Source organism: Zootoca vivipara, chromosome 2 (genome assembly GCF_965207765.1).
Source record: "Zootoca vivipara chromosome 2, rZooViv2.hap1.1, whole genome shotgun sequence".
In the NCBI taxonomy this organism is placed as follows: Eukaryota; Metazoa; Chordata; class Lepidosauria; order Squamata; family Lacertidae; genus Zootoca; species Zootoca vivipara.
In genome coordinates this window covers 75,723,898-75,741,602 of record NC_142584.1, presented here as the reverse complement: position 1 = coordinate 75,741,602, position 17,705 = coordinate 75,723,898, and the positions used below count along the sequence as shown (strand labels likewise).

Sequence of the window (17,705 nt, the reverse complement as noted above, 5' to 3'; positions counted from 1 at the left end):
TGTGATAAAGCAGATTCTGGCAGCTAAGAGGCTTTAGTCTCATGACTTTCCCATAAAGAAATAGACATATTTTCAAGCCACAGTGAAAACTATGAACAAATGTGTCCACATAAAAATTATTTACTGAAAAGATCCGAGTGTTATTACAAAGGTGAAACAGTATTTACAATATTAGTTGCTGAAATATCCAGCATTTCAGAAATCCAACCAAGTGGGTGTTCACATCAAGCTTTGAGCATGCTGCATAAAGCTGTATTAGTTGTGCAGAGCGTTTCAGTTCTGCTGTGAAGTCAAACATTTTTTTAAAAAATCACTGCAAAAACTGCCTTCAATTCTGTTCCAAATTTGCAGGCAATAAGGGTGAGCATCTAAATGCTGTTGTATTTTACTGAGGCTGGAGAAGTATACTGGAATGCTAATTTCTAATTTAAGAGCAACTGAAAATGCCATATAAAGCAGAAATTAAGCAAAAAGGAAAGTAGCTAGAAAAGGCCGACTCAAAGGCAAGCTGGCTAGTTATTTTGAGTTTTGACTACTGAAGCTGAAAACAAAAAATTGTACAGAATAGGACAGAGTAAAATGCTTGCAGTGAAATGTGCTTAGGGAAAGAAATCACCCTTCGTTTCCAGCATTTGTAAATACATTAATTTTGCAGAACCAATGTGCTTTAAGCAACTGCTCCCAGGATGCTTTAGGATGGATTATAAAACAGAACTGTCTCAACACACGCTACAGTCCTAGAAGTCTCTTAGCTTCTTCACTTTGAGCCATAAGAGCTTCACTGGCATACTTCTGAAGAAGTTCCATCTTCTTTCTTCGGACAAGAGCTTCCTCAATCTGCAGATTAAAAACATTCAGCCTTAAAATAAAGTACTGAAACTTCACAGATTGCAAATGATTTCGTAAAAATAGCTTATACATGCTGGCAATGAAAAGGAACTACGGTATCTAATGAAAGCTTTGAAGAAAGATTATTGCTGTGGCCAAAGTCTGATGTTCCTTGGCTTAAGTTGCCAGTGGCTTTTAGGATGCTGTATCACCACTTTTTCAGAACTGATACAAACTCTCCTTGCAAAGATGCTGAGGTGTAAGGGTGTATTCAACTAAGCAGATGTGCTGGTAGAAGCCAGGGCAAGAACTCTCACTAGTGCAGCAGCACTATACTTTCCTTTTCGTTGCACATCATGAGCTCAGAACCTTCTGAATTGGGGCTGCAGAAAACCAGTTTACTGTTTCATTGCAACAAGCACATTATGGTTTGCTGCAGCCCAGAAACAGAAGTTCTAATTTACCGAGTGGGAGAAGCAATGGAATCCCAAGGCTCATTCTTGTAATACTTAAGCGTGGCTCCGCATGGTTATGTCTGAAAAACCCCTTTATAGTTATCAAAGTGCAAAATGATTCTCTTCTGAGATACAAACACTTTCAGAACCTTAGTCTGGCTTTATTTTTCAGCTAAACTGTATATGTTTGCTTCAGTTATTTCACATAAATTTGAAAAATGCACTAATGAAATCAGGAATGACAGAGAAAACTCAGTAGCCGCAAAAAGGTGCCACAAAACTTTTTTCCCTGGCATAGGCCAACATAGCTATTCCTCTGGAAGTTCTATGTACCTGTACAACTTTCATTTTCTATTTGTTCCTTACCTCTTGTTGTGATGGCACTGGGACATGAGCAATAAACTTCTGCTGACTGTCCTCTCCTTCTTTTTCCTTTCCACTGTCTTCATCAGACTGCAATACATTTAAAACATTCAGTTTATGCAGCCACATGCATCATGCAGTGAAGAAAAAGTCACTGCTTCACAGGCGCCTGCTTTTGTTCTAGCTGGACTGTCCACACTCCTGCCACAAAGCCAATGAGCATCAACTGTCCTGTAGGAAAGAATATCAGGTGCTGGGCAGTAGATAGGAGTGCACCTTGCTCAGAGAAAGGGAAGCAGTTTCAATTCAGTGGGAACTGCTTCTTGCTCCCTGTGCTGTTCTTTGATGTCACCTCCAACACAGGGATCACAAAGCCCTTTGCAATCTTCCCCATGCTCTCCTTTACACCCCCAATGTCAAGGTGCAAAGGAGAATGGAATACATCACAGAGGGCTTTGAAAGCCTCCCCCCGTCTCTCATTTCCAGCCCTGATGCTGAAGGTGAAGTGCATGCATGGGAGAAGTAAACAAAGGAAAAGAAGTCTCCCCTTCATTCCCCACTCCCAACTTTGAGAAGCACGGGGGGGGGGGGAGTTTCTACATCTTCCTGCTGCACCCATTTTATACATATTCAGACAACACACATTGGGCTGAGCTGCTTTAAAAGTAAGATTTCTCCAAAGTTGGAAAGGGAGAAAATAGGTGAGGTTTCCTGTTAACTACATTTCCTAACTTGGTCAAATGCAAACTGACTAGCTTTCAAGTTCCATTATAAAAAGCCAAAGTGTTTTCTTTAAACCACACAAACACACAGCCATAAGTCCACAGCAGGCTTCATGCATGCTCTGTGTGTAGCCAGTACGCAGCAGGAAGTACAGCCTAAATTAAGACTTGATTCACCTTGATGTTTCATTCCAAATTCAGAAACACACCCCAGCTTCTGTTTTATCCACATAGAAAAGAAATTGTACTTATCACATACATAAAGACACTGAAATGCACAGACACTGAAATGGGCAGGCCTGTCCACGTTTGCTAACGTTTATGCCACTCTGCCGTTTACTGTTAATGAATTCTTCAACATTCATGACATGCTGTTATTAGCAGAACTGAAACCAGCACACTACCTCATCATCATTTACTGCATAGATGTTTATTTCCTCCTCCTCTTCTTCTTTATCACCTCTTGCAAGCCGTGCTTCTCTCTCTGCTTTCCATTTTTCCACTGCTTCTGCAATAACTGGGCAAGTAAAAAAAAAGGTAGTACTTTATATTTGGATTTTAAGAGGTTGACCAAGTACAATTCAAAAAGCACCAGCTCTTTCATTTCAGAGTCAATTATAAGAGTCAACGTTCGGTGAATTCACAAATGTATTTATCAGTTTTTACTTGCACTGTTTGGACTTTCCTTCCTTGAGAAGGGAACAGGAGCATTGGAGAAGGCATTTAGAAGGGTATAATTAGCAGAAACTTAACGGCAATCCTACTGTTGCGGGCAGGGGAGTTGTGGGCAGGGTTTTCTCATGCTATAGTTACAACAGATTGGGCTAGAAATAGGGGTGGCAGGTATCCAAGAGTGTCACTCAGTTGATAGCCTTCTGTCAGCTGAACAGTAAGGGAATCATCCCTCCTGCCCGGCACCTTGTCCCCCATTTTGATTCAAGTCTGCAGCACACATTACTCACCTTTATCCAGATAGAAACTGACAATATCTCCCTCTAAACCTTGTTTACCTTTTACCCAGTGCCGCGATAAGTTCTGAGAAAGCCTGAACTTTATTATGCTTTAAAATGGGTTGACTATACTTTAAAATGGTTTGCCTTCCCTGTACCGTATACATAAAGAATTCTTTCAGGTTTATGAGGTGTGACTCCTGTTAGGCTGACATCACTAGCATACATTTGTATGTGCTCAGTTTTTGAATACTATTTTTAACAACTCATGAAGGAATGAAGTAACCTCTAGGTTCGATTACTACAATGGCACTGCCTCTCAAGACGGTTCAGAAACTTCAGCTACTGCAGAATTCAGCAGCCAGGTTGCTCACTGGGGCAAGGTGATCTGAGAATATTACATTGATCCTGGCGCACCTGCACTGGCTACCAATGAGTTAGTCATTTAGTCGTGTCCGACTCTTCGTGACCCCATCGTTGTAGGTTTTGACCTACAAAGCCTTAAATGGCTCAGAACCACAATACCTCAAGGAGTGCCTCTCCCCACATGAACCAACCCTGACCCCGCAATCATCATCTGAAGCCCTTCTTCATGTGCCTCCTCTGCAAGAGGTCCACAGTGTGCCAACATGAATACTGTGGCTCCCCACTTGTGGGATGCTCTCCCTAGGGAGGCCCGCCTGGCACCTGCATTACATATATTTAGTTGCCAGGCAAAAACATTCCTCCCCTCCCAGTTCTTTGGCTAATTATGACCTTTTAAACTGGGGGTATTTTTGTTTGTTTGTAACTATGTTATGTATTTTTGTGTTTTTATACTGTATTGTAAGCCACTCTGAGATCCTCAGATGAAGGGCAGTATGGAAATGTAATAAATAAAATAAGTTAGATGCCCTGGGAAGCTGAAGTCAGTGGGACTTACTGCCAGGTAAGTGGTCAAAAGAATGTAGCCCTACTGTGATGGGAGCTTTCCATAGGCTCCAGTCTATTTTATCAAATGTATGAAGTGGCCTGGAAACATGACACACTTTTATACAGTAGGAGAAACAGGGTGATTTAAAAAGCCTTCAAATTAGGAAACTGATTGGAAGTGAGGTTGCCTACTTCCCATGATCTGCTCAAAGGAATCATAAATTTAAGGAATGTAGGTTCCTTAGGGATGCACCGGTATATATTTTAACTGAGAACTGTAGGTATCAGCAAGAGATGTTTTGTCCCTTTCTCTGCTGAGTCTCCCCTCAAAGTAGGTCACTGTATGATATCACTACAACCCATTTCTTAACCTCACTGGGTGGGTACTGTAGGCTTAACAATACCGATTGTGACTACCTTCAGAGGTCTCTTCCTCCTCCGGGGACTGGAGCAAAAGTGCTTAGCATTTGCAGCCCTTTGCATTTGAAGATGAACTTGTTTAACAAGCCTTCTTTACACCAAATATTACACTTCAAGAGAATGTATATGAGAATGCCCCATAAAAGCTGAGCATCTTCCCATCTTACTGTTTCCACCATCTTCCTGGTTCCCTCAAGCAGACCAGAACTTCTAAGTGTTATGTTCATTTGAAGATGGAAAATACTTTGCTGCAGGAAGTTTCAACTTCCCTGCTTCCTGCATTCATAGCACCATCTAGGCCAGGAATCAGGCAACAAGCAAGCTTGAGACCATCGTTGGAGCACCAGGACAGAGGAAAAGGCAGAGGAAAAACTAGAAATTAGTGCTGTTGAAAACAAGCTACCCAAAACCAGCCCCTGCATATTTAAGAGAATCTTTTCCAGCTTGCCAAACTTTGCTATATAGCTCCATAACTGGGTGTTCCAGAACTTGCTGCCAAATCTAGCTTTTCAGAACTGCCTAAAGGAGACCTGTTCAAACATGTCACAATTTACTGTTCTCTCCTTTAGCTGCAGTAAAATGTTCTTACTTTCTGGATTATCATTTCTGCCTTTGGCAAAATAAATCTTCCAAGCAAACTATACAAAGACACTTCAAAACCAGGGACCATAGTTAGAAAGGAGAAAAAGAACAATATAGGTATCTTAAAATTTATGTATGTAATTTTTTTTTAAAAAAAAAACCTTGAATCACACCTGTTGTTCTATATGCCTTCTGTACAAACAATGCAAGCGTCTAGAAAAAAAAGTGAAGAAGTTACTGGAAAACACAATGGGTTTACCAATACCAAATTGTAGTTCACAAACTTATGCAAATTAACTTGGAGGTAAGTGTCTTTGGGACCAATGGAACTTACTTCCAAGTAAATATTCACAAGTTCAGACAGCTTGAATCATCATTTGATACAGCAACAGGCTGAAATGAGAAGAGCACAGCAAAGCTCATAAATGTGAAGTGAGAATGACACTTAGCTGAACACTGGGGCTTAGTCTCAGGAAATGAAAGGAGGGTTGATATAGCCATGGTGCAGGATCAAAGCACACTTGGGAAAGGCATGGACTTACTGTGGAGAACTGATGAATGCTACTTTCAGGACCATGTGCCACTTATATACCAGTTTGTCATTAGTTGAACAGGTGTTGAATTTTATACTCTTAGATATGTAACAGTAATTCAAGAAGTTCTGCTAATTTCTGTAGAGATGTACAACTCTTCCCCACAATAAGGTCTATAGAGCATAGCAAGTCAGATTATCATAATGTACAGCCTGCAAACCTCAAACCCCAGGTAACGTAGTATGTCAATGAAAAGCCTCTAATAAAACAATCTAAGTAAAATTAGTAGCGTATTCATTTTTCAAAAGGCAATAACCAATCTTCTGAACTCAATAAGCAAAACAGCAGAAGATCTATCTTATTTAAAAGTATCAGAATGGTGGCAAGAAGGCAACTCTGTTGGGGGATAATTCATGTCAACTTATAATGCTTTGACATAATCAACAGCAGCAGCTTAGTTATTTCCTTCTAGTAGCTCATCTAATTTTCTTGAGGCTGGTTTCTTTCCAAAAGACTTGAATTAATTTCCTCTGCCCCCATGTGATTATCATCAACATAATCGAAGTTCTATTTATGGGAGCGAATTGCCAAGGAAGCAGATCCAGATGAGAGAAAAAGATAAATTTCAGATCTATTTTCTGAATAAAACAAGACCAATATCACTAGTACGGACATCTGACTGCCTTTTAGAAGAAGAAAAAACCTGCACTTTTGTAGCAGAAAAGCTCCAATATTGATTAACTCTTATTTGTTTATTTATTTAGTAATTTATACACCGCTTTATGTAAAAAAACAAAAACCCTCAAAGCAGTTTACAAAAGATAAAACTGTAAAATCAAGAACAAAAATCACAACCCTGTTTTAAAACATACAAGAGTTAAAACAGTAAAACAGATTAAAATTACCTCAGCTTTCTAAGCACCTGCGTAGGCGTGTCTTAAACAGGAGTGTTGTTAGCAAGCGCCAAAAAAATTAGTTGAATTGTCAGACAAAATTTGTAAAATAACCGCCTCTGGCATTTGACTTCAGGGCAATATAAAGGTCTTATCAAAAGGTTATTTTATCCAGTATAAAAAAGTGGGTAACGTGAACAACAGGTAAACACAAGCTTGATTAAAACTGGCTTCTAAATTGATCTGCAAATATTCAGTCAACAGATCTTAATCGAATCTCCGTTTGGGGAAGGGGACATACCTTTGTGACACATGCAGAAAGTCCCACATTCATAGATCCCTGGCAGCTAATTATTATTTTTTAAGAGTGGGGAGGGGATGAAATCAAGTAGCACGTGATGGGAAAGACTGTGCCTCAGACCCTGCCATTCAGAGCAGTCAGTACAGGACGAGACAGACAAATAGCCACACAAGAATCCACATGGAGAGAAAGAAGCAACACTACTGAGGTATTTAATGTGCAGCGTATGCCAAAATGGAAGACGTTCCCTCAACGACATGCCCACTACCGTTTCTTAAATAAGAAGCAGAAATAAGATCCTTTGAAAAGAACTGAACTGTTTTACAGTGGTACCTTGGCTCTCAAACTTAATCTGTTCCGGAAGTCCATTCCAAAACCAAAGCGTTCCAAAACCAAGGCGCGCTTTCCCATAGAAAGTAATGAAAAAATGGATTAATACATTACAGACTTTAATAAACAACCCCTAAAACAGCAATTTAACATGAATTTTACCATCTAATAAGACCAATGTGCTGTACTATAAAAGAAATAAGGCAGTATTGTAGATGATTAAAAAAAAATTCTTACCTGCACTGATGATACTTTCCACAGTCACACAATCAACCAATCAGAAGCTGGACTGGGTTCCACGCAGTCACAAAAACAAAAGCGCCAAACTTAATCCGTTCCACAAGTCTAATTGACTTTCCAAAATGTTCGAAAACCAAGGCGCAGCTTCTGATTGGTGAAGGTGCCCTGGAACCAATAGCTGACAACCGCATTGGATGTTTGGCTCCCGGAAAACGTTCGAAAACCAGAACACTTACTTCCAGGCTTTTGGCATTTGAGAACCAAGGTACCACTGTACTTCTTTGTCTTACAGGTAACTAGAAGTGGGGTCTCCTGTAAAAGACACTAAGCAAAGCAACAACCAATCTGAGGTTGACCATGCATACCTTTCTTTTCATGTTCCTGCTCCAATGGCTCCAGGACACCATCATCCTCATCTCTGTAGCCATAGTATTCTGCATCGATAGCCTTCATGAGTTCAGCTCGTGTCTTCCTGGGAGGAGGAAGGGCTGAAGGAACGAACACAAAGTCACTCTCCACCCAAGTAAGAGAAAATGGAAGCACATAGCTTTACCTGCTATGACTAGCTACGGTAGACATGAAGATTCAACCAAATAGCCTAGGACACCTACAGTATATTCAAACCACTGGGTAAGGCATCCGTAGAAAACATGCCAGCAATGACTGTAAGAAAGAGGAAATTCCAGCCTATCTGGATATGCCAGGGACAATTCCATCAATGTTTCTAAATTAAAATGGTAAATTTTAAATAAAAATAAACAGTAGCAATTGCACTGCAATAACTGAGCAGGGCAATCAGTTGCATATGTATTTTCTCCTCTAAGCATTTGCATTAAACTGAGAAGAAACTACAGGAAAATAACTCCCAACATGTCTTACGGGAAAATGTGTGCTACTCTGTAAAATTTTACACTAGATTTAATTTCTCTATTCATAATATATAATGAATTGAAAATTATGTTTAAAATAACCTTTGTAAAAAAACAAAAAACCAGAAGCTTTTCTTTGGGGAATTATAAGGACAGAACTACCTAAATTGTATAGAAATTTATTTATGTATGAGGCTATAGCAGCAAGAATGCTACTCGCCCCCAAATGGAAAGATGCAGAAGTCCCAGCAAAGGAAGAATGGATACAAAAACTTATGGAATATGCAGAAATGGCTAAACTTACCAGAAGAGTAAGAAATCAAGATAACAAACTTTTTATAAAATAATAGAAATAGTTTATTGAATATTAACAGATAAAAACATTGGCAGGATTATTGTAATAACCTGCAGTTTCATAAGAGTATATATTCAAAGTAGATAATTAAATGAGCAAATTAAATGAATTTTGATATGCATAAGATCTTAAAAAAATAAATTTAAGGAACCACAGAAAGAGGGGGAAGGAAGTCAAACTTTGAAATGTTAAAATGATTGTAAAATTAATGAAATGTATAAATTTGAAAAGTATAAATAAAAACTTTTTAAAAGATTTAATTTCTTTAATGCATATGCCACATGCAAAAAAAATACTTACGTTCTTTTTCAAAAAGCTCTCTGACACCAGGTAAATCTTTAGCAGCTCCAAAATATTTGTAACCCCTGTTTCCTGGAACTTCTTTTCCTTCATGATCAAGCATTTTGGGACCAATTCTCTTGAGGGGGAAGAAAGGGGTAAAAGCCACAATGCTTAATATTTCCTCTTGTGCGACTAATTAGACAGAACTTGTGAGTACAGGCAGAGTTTCACGTGGTTTGGGCAGACCGAGACTGGCATGGTCGAATCTGGAGAACTTCACACGAACTATTTATAACATGGAAGCACCAACAATACATTTGAATTATTGAGTTACCTATGTGGATAGCCACTTATACAAGTATTGGAGTAACTGGTTATGAGAATGGGTTAATTTCCTTCATGAGTGTAAATCACCCCATGATGAGGTAATAATAATAATAATAATAATAATAATAATAATAATAATAATTTATTTGTACCCCGCCCATCTGGTTGGGTTTCCCCAGCCACTCTGGGCAGCTTCCAACAAAAATTTAAAATACATTAAAATGTCACACATTAAAAACTTCCCTGAACAGGGCTGCTGACTTGTAGGTCTCTGTACAGTATCTGGAAAAGCCCACAAGCTGTATCTATCCATGTCCAGAACTGTTTTACTGTTTTACTGTTTCTACAACAGTATACTATCTGAACCTTTCTCTACTTCTGTGTGGTGAATGGTATTGAGAGCCACTGTGTGGGTATCTCACCTTAGATTGCCAACGATAAGAACCAGGCAGTGGTTATTATTTATCAAATTATAACAGATAAATTTGTATTGTGTTTGCACTTTCCTACATATGGATCTAATAATTTTTATATACTTACTGCATAATCGGGTCCTCCCAGCTCCTTTATCCGGACTTCCCAGTGACCCTTTTCTCTTAGGAGTTTGTTAATTTCATCATTCAAGTCACGGATTCTGAATTCACCTAAGCCAGCTTTTTTAAAGGAAATGGGGGGGGGGGGAGAGAGAGAATAGCTGTCTCAGTCATTGATTCTGAATTTTTCCAGGTACTGTAGGACAGTGTTTTTCAAACTATCTGATGTGGTAGACTGGCAATTTCTTTCCACCCCAATGTGCCAGGCAGGGAGCAGTGCTGTATTTGATCCCTGAAGTGCCCTACCCAACCTGGATTGAGGTGGAATTACCGCAGAGTAACAGCCAATGGCTCATGAACCAGCACCAATCCATGGACCACCACTTTGAGTAGCATTGCTGTAGAATATTGCTCATTCATATTGCTGTATTTCTCTCTATCACATGAAGACATCAATCCCTCTGCTTTTAGACAGCTTTTTATAGCAGGCTTCTTACTAAAGTAATTTTTAATGTGTGGGTATCAAAAGCACCAGAGCCAGTTATTATTCCAAAGACTCAAAGCACATCAGGATCAAGAAGATTGACCCACGACTTGCTTGGCTAGATAGGCTTGTTGAATATCAGATTCACAATTCAGATATCACAGCATCCTTTCCAACAAAAGCAGATTCTTAAGGCTCCAGAGCAGTAGCTCCTTTTATCAGTTCACTATCACAAGCCTAGACCTCAGAGCAGTGGCAGCTCTTCAGGGTCAGATAAGTCTCAAGTGTCAGAAATGTTAATGAAAAGTGCAATCTGCAGGCTCATAAGGATATTAACACTGCCCCTCCTTTAGGAATATGAACACTGCCCCTGCATTAGGAACTTACCATTTTGAATTTGTGCCACTTTCTTGGAAATTTCACCAATAATCTGTTTAAAAAGAGACATTATACAACAATTACTTTTCTCCTCAAACAAATCAGCGGCATCTATTTTAAGGCTGTATGACGCCATACCTTTGAAAAGGTTTTGTTTAATGAATAATAATTTTAAAGCTATTTATTTAAGGTACTGCATCATACAATCATTATTCAAAAAGAGCATTTCCAACATTTTCTCTCCCATGACCTAGAAATAGTTTCACAGACAGCCAATTTTGACAATTCATAGGTTTAAAACTTTGGAACTGTTTTGTTAAACTACAACAGCTGGTTTGTAGTTTAACACAATGATGCCGTGGTGTGCATAGGCCTAGCCCTGCCACTAGCCAGTGAGCCCCTTGCCTCAGGTGGCAGACTGAGAGGAGCAACAGAGCATGCTCCTCCTTGCCACAGCTCCCCCTCCCCACCTGTTGCTGCTATCACCCATATGCAGACCAAATCCTGCAGGCCTGTCGACTGCTGCATCATTTTCATTTACCATCTCCTCATCCGTGACAAAGCAGAGAAATACATGACTACAGTCGTACCTTTGAAGTCGAACAGAATCCATTCCCAGAGTCCATTCGACTCCCAAAACATTTGGAAAGCAAAGCGCAGCTTTTGATTGGCTACAGGAAGCTCCTGCAGCCAATTGGAAGCCCCGCCGGACGTTCGCCTTCCAAAAGAACGTTCAAAAACCGGAACACTCACTTCTCGGTTTTGATCGTTCAGGCGTTTGAGATCCAAGGTACGACTGTCTTTCGATAAATGAACAGAAGCTGGAACTATGTTATCAGGGGTTCATTTATGTACTTAGAGGACCTATTATTCAGAATCCACAACAGCAAATACCTGCCGCCTCCATTTCTCAGCTTTTGGCAGTTCATTACATTCTGAAGCAAGAAAAGGCCTTCGCTCCTGTTTGAAACAAAGAAATATAATATGATTGTGGTATCTTCAGATTTGTGTACTTTCTGCATTTTCAGTCTGTACATGCAGCCAATGCAACTCTCAACATTTCACTCCCGATACTTTCCACATCTCTGTAATAGTTCCAAGTATGCACAAAGTATGAGTCTAATTTCCTTTGCCTCACACTGCTGTTAGAATATTGGTTCCTCCTTTTGCACACCATATACAAACAACCAGTACACAGTCTGGCACTACCAGTGGCTGCTCTGGATTTCTGAAATTAATTTCCTTTTGCAAGTCAAAGCTTCCAGGAATACTGGAAACGCTTTTCTGGTCAAGCTGCTGTTGACCAAATATAAGGTAGCAAACATCTCTTAGATACAGGGCAAGTCTTAAATAAGACTGCATCAGGGTCCATCAACATTTTGGGAGCACTTATTCCAAATATCTCTCTTGGGATTGAAGCTTCTCTCCCTCCTCTTTCAACCCCAAGGGGGGGGGGCAGATAATTCCATGTGTCTCACACTCAGATTCTGGTAGCCACCTTGACTTTCTAGCTGTTATTTTGAAAATTGAAAAATACATGTTTTCGGTTTTACACTGCTTTCCCACTTATATTTTTTACAAGTTATTTTATGAGCTTTAACATGTAGTAAAACCTTTCCTAGGCGATATCCAACTACTCAAAGTATGATTAACACTTTATATCAGGCATCCCCAAACTTCGGCCCTCCAGATGTTTTGGACTACAGTTCCCAGCATCCCTGACCACTGATCCTGTTAGCTAGGGATCATGGGAGTTGTAGGCCAAAACATCTGGAGGGCCGCAGTTTGGGGATGCCTGCTTTATATCATCCCTAGCTTATAAGTTTCATGTAGGCAAACAAAATATCAGTGAATTCTTGGGTCAAAAATATTTACCATACCCCTTTCCCCACTGCAATAGATCATGTTTGCTCTTCTGTCACAATAGAGGCAGCCATTAATTTTGCACTGCTGCTATTGCCTTACTACGTTCTCTTGTCAGAAGAGATGCCAAAGGCTGCTTTATGAATAAGGTGCCACCACTGCTACCCTGTAGTTTTTGTCTGGACAACCAAACTACAGACGCCATTGGGGACACTTGACAGCTGAACAAGTATTTAATATTTAGGTGAAACTGCACTGTCTTGCCTGCAGTGGAACTCTGGACACTTCTGCAAGTACAAGTGGAGGAAGCAATTCTGGTCAGCTCTTCTTTCTCTCCATAACCCTCCCTGCCCCCAAAATGCTCCAGACAGTTGGACAGTGGGGGAAGATGGCAAAGGGAGCTTGCAGGGTGAAGGAAAGGTGGAATTATCGAAAGTCACCTCTTTCCCTTTCATCTAACTGGTTTGTTGTCTACTGGAGAAGAGAGCAGCCTTTCCATTCATGGAATAGACATTCTGGATTCAATGAGAATGGGACAGAGAAAGGAATCACTGTTTTAAAATCTAAAGGGGAAAAAACAGGGCTACAGAAGATGAATGAATCTTCCTTACAGTTTTTGGTAGAGGATTACACTCATGTTTTCCTGCCTTTCCTAAAGTTAATCTTCCTTTGCCCCATCACTCCCTTTGTCACTTTTAGCAGGACAGGTTTTTTTTTAAAAAAATTGTTTTATGCCACAACCTGTCATCAGCTTGTGAGTGCAACAGTAAAGGTAAAGGGACCCCTGACCATTAGGTCCAGTTGTGACCGACTCTGGGGTTGCGGCGCTCATCTTGCTTTATTGGCCGAGGGAGCCGGCGTACAGCATGACCAGCATGACTAAGCCGCTTCTGGCGAACCAGAGCAGCACATGGAAACGCCATTTACCTTCCCACCTATTTATCTACTTGCACTTTGACGTGCTTTCAAACTGCTAGGTTGGCAGGAGCTGGGACCGACCAACGGGAGCCCACCCCGCCGCGGGGATTCGAATCGCTGACCTTCTGATCGGCAAGCCTAGGCTCTGTGGTTTAACCCACAGCGCCACCCATGTCGAGTGCAACAATACACAAACACAATACACAATACACAAACATAAAACAAAATGTAACAGCTCTATTGTTTTACAAGATAGAAAAGGCATTGATTTGTAAAAGTTAAAATGAGACATCACATGGCTGTCCATTGGTACAACATGGTATCATGTGGAAGACTCGAGTTCGTAATCATGCCAAGAACAAAATGCTCAATAGTTGATTCTCTAGTAAGACAATTATCAAGGAGGCAAAAGTTTGGAGACTCACTTCCAGTTTACTTTGCAGAATAATGAAAGATAAGCAGAAACATATGACCAGGTCAATAGTCATGTATTAATGCATCTGTTCCAATGTTTTAGAAAAGTTTATCTGCTATGGTTGCATACGACTTTCAGTGGTCTGAGAAACCCTGATCTACCCCTACATTATTAGAAACTGCTCCTTTAATCTTCCTCCTCAGAAGCCAAGCTGGTTTTCTGCCTTACCTTAACTTTTCCTTCTTCTAGCTGAGCTTGACGAAATCTCGCCAAGGCCGTCCTAAAAGGAAGAAAGTTCCACGTCAAACAGACAATATGCAATCATAATACAGTGGTACCTCGACATCCGAATGACTCAACTTCCGAAGGTTTCGACTTCCGAAGTCGGCAAACCCAGAAGTCTTTTCACCACGCGCGCAGTCAGCGCCTGTGCAGAAGCGCAAAATCACACTTCATGCATGTGCAAAATGGACGCTTCGACAACCGAAGGATTCAACTTACGAAGAGCACCGCAGAACGGATCACCTTCGTAAGTCGAGGTACCACTGTACTCATAATTTATGTATCATAGATTTACACGATTTAGCATGGGAAGAACCAAACATAAGCCTTATAAAGAAATGGAGAAAAGATAAAAATTGTGTGTTTTAGGAATACTTTGTCACAGTCTGAAACACCATGCCCAAAATGTAACTAATAAGCACAGGCAGAGAATACAAAGAAAGCTGCAGAAGTGCAAAGTAACATTTCTTAAAACATTATGGATCAAAGGCAGAAGGCAGTTTAACTGTTAGAATATGCTGAAAATATTCTCAGTGACAAAATATCAATATTCAGACTACTTACATGGCCTTTTCTGCATTTCGAGCCTAAAATGAGAGAGTGGGAGAATAGGCTTTATTTGAGAACTGAATACCAGTAAAGCATAAGTCTAGAGAATATTATGCAAAGATAACTATAGAAACCTGGCCAATCAAGATGGTAAAAGGGTCAGATTTCCCATAGAGCCTTATTATTACATATAAACTTTATAGTGCAGCAGCATCTAAGCCACATTAATATATATTATATCAAATTAGACAACCCTCTCAATAATGCCACCTACACATTGTGATGAACTATAGCTAATAGATCAGGGGCTCCCAAACTAAGGCCCGGGGGCCGGATGCGGCCCAATCGCCTTCTAAATCGGGCCCGTGGACGGTCCGGGAATCAGCATGTTTTTACATGAGTAGAATGTGTCCTTTTATTTAAAATGCATCTCTGGGTTGTTTGTGGGATCTGCCTGGTGTTTTTACGTGAGTATAATGTGTCCTTTTATTTAAAATGCATCTCTGGGTTATTTGTGGGACATAGGAATTCATTCATTCCCCACCCCCAAATATAGTCCGGCCCCCCATAAGGTCTGAAGGACAGTGGACCGGCCCCCTGCTGAAAAAGTTTGCTGACCCCTGTAATAGATCAATGTGAATGTTTCTAAAAGGAATCATTTGCTCCTTCCTTCTTACACTGGGAGAAAACAAATACAATTTCTGGCTTTTTATTACATCTGAACCAAGGACCACAGTTGGCCTCATTCTCATCAAATCCCAACTCATAGCCAAAATTTGCTTGTGACATGTGAATGGGACCATGTTACCATTCACTTGAGTGTGAGGACTTTTTTTGCTTCAGTAACCAAGTCCCAGCAGCTGCTAAGGTCTTCAAAAACGAGAGAGAGCCAGTCAGCTGTTTTTGGAATATATTAAAAATGATGAGGTATTAAAGTTTACACCATACAGTATATGAAGCTGAGACACAGGGTAGAAATCGTTCAATCATTAAAGTTAACTAAGCAGTTGAAGAATATGGAAATTTATGCACTTCCCACTATAAAATGTGTTGTTTGCAAGTTGAATACTGATACCACCCTCAATTTTTAGCCACACCAGTACAACCCCGCTGTCTGTTGCTTTTGAAAAACTTGTTTGGTCATGATGGGTTCGAGTGTCACTATAAAGAGGAATGAAGCAGAATTGATGGTGTGAAGTTACCCAGAGCCAAGAGATGACAGCTATGGGGAAATATGTATGTAACGTGTTTAGCCGTTTTAATATTCCAAAACAAAGCAGTATGGCAAATACTCAGGAGAGGCAGAAATGCAACAGGTTCAGCATCATTTCCAGGAACAAGCTATGAAATGGTCTTACAGCAATTTTTGTCTATTTAAAATGTTGATATCCCACCCTTGCACTGCATTTGTAGCGCTCAGGACAGCTTGCAGCAGTTGTTTTTTTAAAACAACAACAACACCGAAATAATGCAGCAAAAAAAAGGACATAGCAAGCTACTGTTGTGAAATAAGTACTGTAAAGAGAAACAGAGGAAATGGGAATGAAGCCCCTGGAAGATGCCCAGAAAAGCACCGGCTTGGCTAAGGCGCCGGGGGAGGGCGCGCGCGAATAAAAACACGAGAGAGCGCCCGCCCTTTCACTCACCATGGCGGAAGATCCGCAGAAACGTAAAGCTACGCCGATCGCGGGATCCGAGGCGGAAACAGCTCCTTGGCGGCAATGCGGTGCGGCGCACGCGCGCAGGGGACACCGCCCCGGAAGAGGCTGGCCTTAAAGGGAGCGCGGGGGCTGCTGCCATCGCTGCAACTTCCCTGCGGCAACTTCCGGCTCTAGTTCGCAGGGTCCTGTTCATGCGGGGCGAGAAGCGATGGGAATCCATAGGAGAAATTGATGAGGCAACAGCTAAGCGGAGTACGGGCTAGAAAGCTCTCAGTACTTATTGAACTGGTGTACCGCCTTTTGCAGTTCTTACAACAAAAGCGCTTGATTCCCCACCCCGCAGCAGGGCTTTTAATACTGCATGATTTTTACTTCGGTTTGCTTTCCTAGCAGCAGGCAGCGGACCCAGGCAGACTCTGAGCTCCGTTCGGAGCCAGCCCTGGGAAAACACGGACCAGGGAAGACCGAGCTTGCTCAGTGAGTCATGGAAGAGCATTGAAAAGGAGCGCTCCGCGCAGCGACTTTTGTTACGTGCTCCCCTTGTAATCAGAGGAAGTTCAACCGATGGAGAGGCAGAGATTATAAACGTCGCTTTGTTGAATTTCGACCTTTCGTCCTCAACCTCGGCCCTCCAGATGTTTTTATCAAAACTTTTTTGCCTACAACTCCCATGATCCCTAGCTAGCAGGACCAGTGGTCAGGGATGATGGGAATTGTAGTCTCAAAACATCTGGATGGCCGAGGTTGAGGAAGCCTGGTCTACGTCGTTTTTTTTTAAAGCACAGAGAGAGTAAAATCCTAGTTGCAGTGCTTTGAAAAGCACCGTGGCTGCTCTCCACAATTGCAAAACCAAGCCACTGAGGCATCATTATTTGGTACGGGGGGGGGGGGGAGGTTCTGCGTTTCCAAAGCCTATGTGACAAGCAGATATTGAGCAGGCACACCTACTGCCCAGCCCATGCGCCTACATATAAAACATTCCATTCTTCTGACAGGGAGGTGTCAAATGTGCACCTTCTTCTATTGATATTTAAAGACTGCTCAGTTAGCAGCCCTTCTCTGGCCCAGTATATGCTAGTCCAAGCATTGCTAAGCTGGCGCCTATGAGCACAATGACACTAGCGAAGTTAGTGCCCCCAGGCAGAGGGCCCAATCTTTGAGCTTTCTTTACAGTCAATCTCAAGACCCCCCTAGAAACAATGTTATGGAGCAAAATTGGCAGGTACTCACCTAAGTGATTTCTATGAAATGAGCCAGCCT

The 17,705-nt window shown here is 41.1% G+C and overlaps 1 protein-coding gene across 1 annotated transcript; it reads right to left on the bottom strand.

Annotated features, from left to right (window-relative positions):
* Positions 1-104: 104 nt before the first annotated feature.
* ISY1 (ISY1 spliceosome associated protein) lies at positions 105-16,911 on the bottom strand. The gene is made up of 11 exons (XM_060271463.2): positions 16,431-16,911; positions 14,800-14,822; positions 14,182-14,233; positions 11,652-11,717; positions 10,767-10,809; positions 9,903-10,015; positions 9,054-9,171; positions 7,895-8,017; positions 2,773-2,885; positions 1,650-1,736; positions 105-837 (listed from the first exon to the last, which is right to left on the bottom strand). The coding sequence occupies exons 1-11, from the start codon at positions 16,431-16,433 to the stop codon at positions 730-732; spliced, it is 849 nt and encodes a 282-aa protein (XP_060127446.1). The 5' UTR covers positions 16,434-16,911; the 3' UTR covers positions 105-729.
* Positions 16,912-17,705: the final 794 nt, after the last annotated feature.

Bases quoted from the DNA above. Each gene is read 5' to 3' on its own strand.
- ISY1 (XM_060271463.2), bottom strand. The intron at 10,016-10,766 runs GTAAGTTCCTAA...CCTTTAAAAAAG, and splicing joins AGTGGCACAAATTCAAAATG to CTGGCTTAGGTGAATTCAGA. The intron at 838-1,649 runs GTAAGGAACAAA...TTTAATCTGCAG, and splicing joins CAGTGCCATCACAACAAGAG to ATTGAGGAAGCTCTTGTCCG.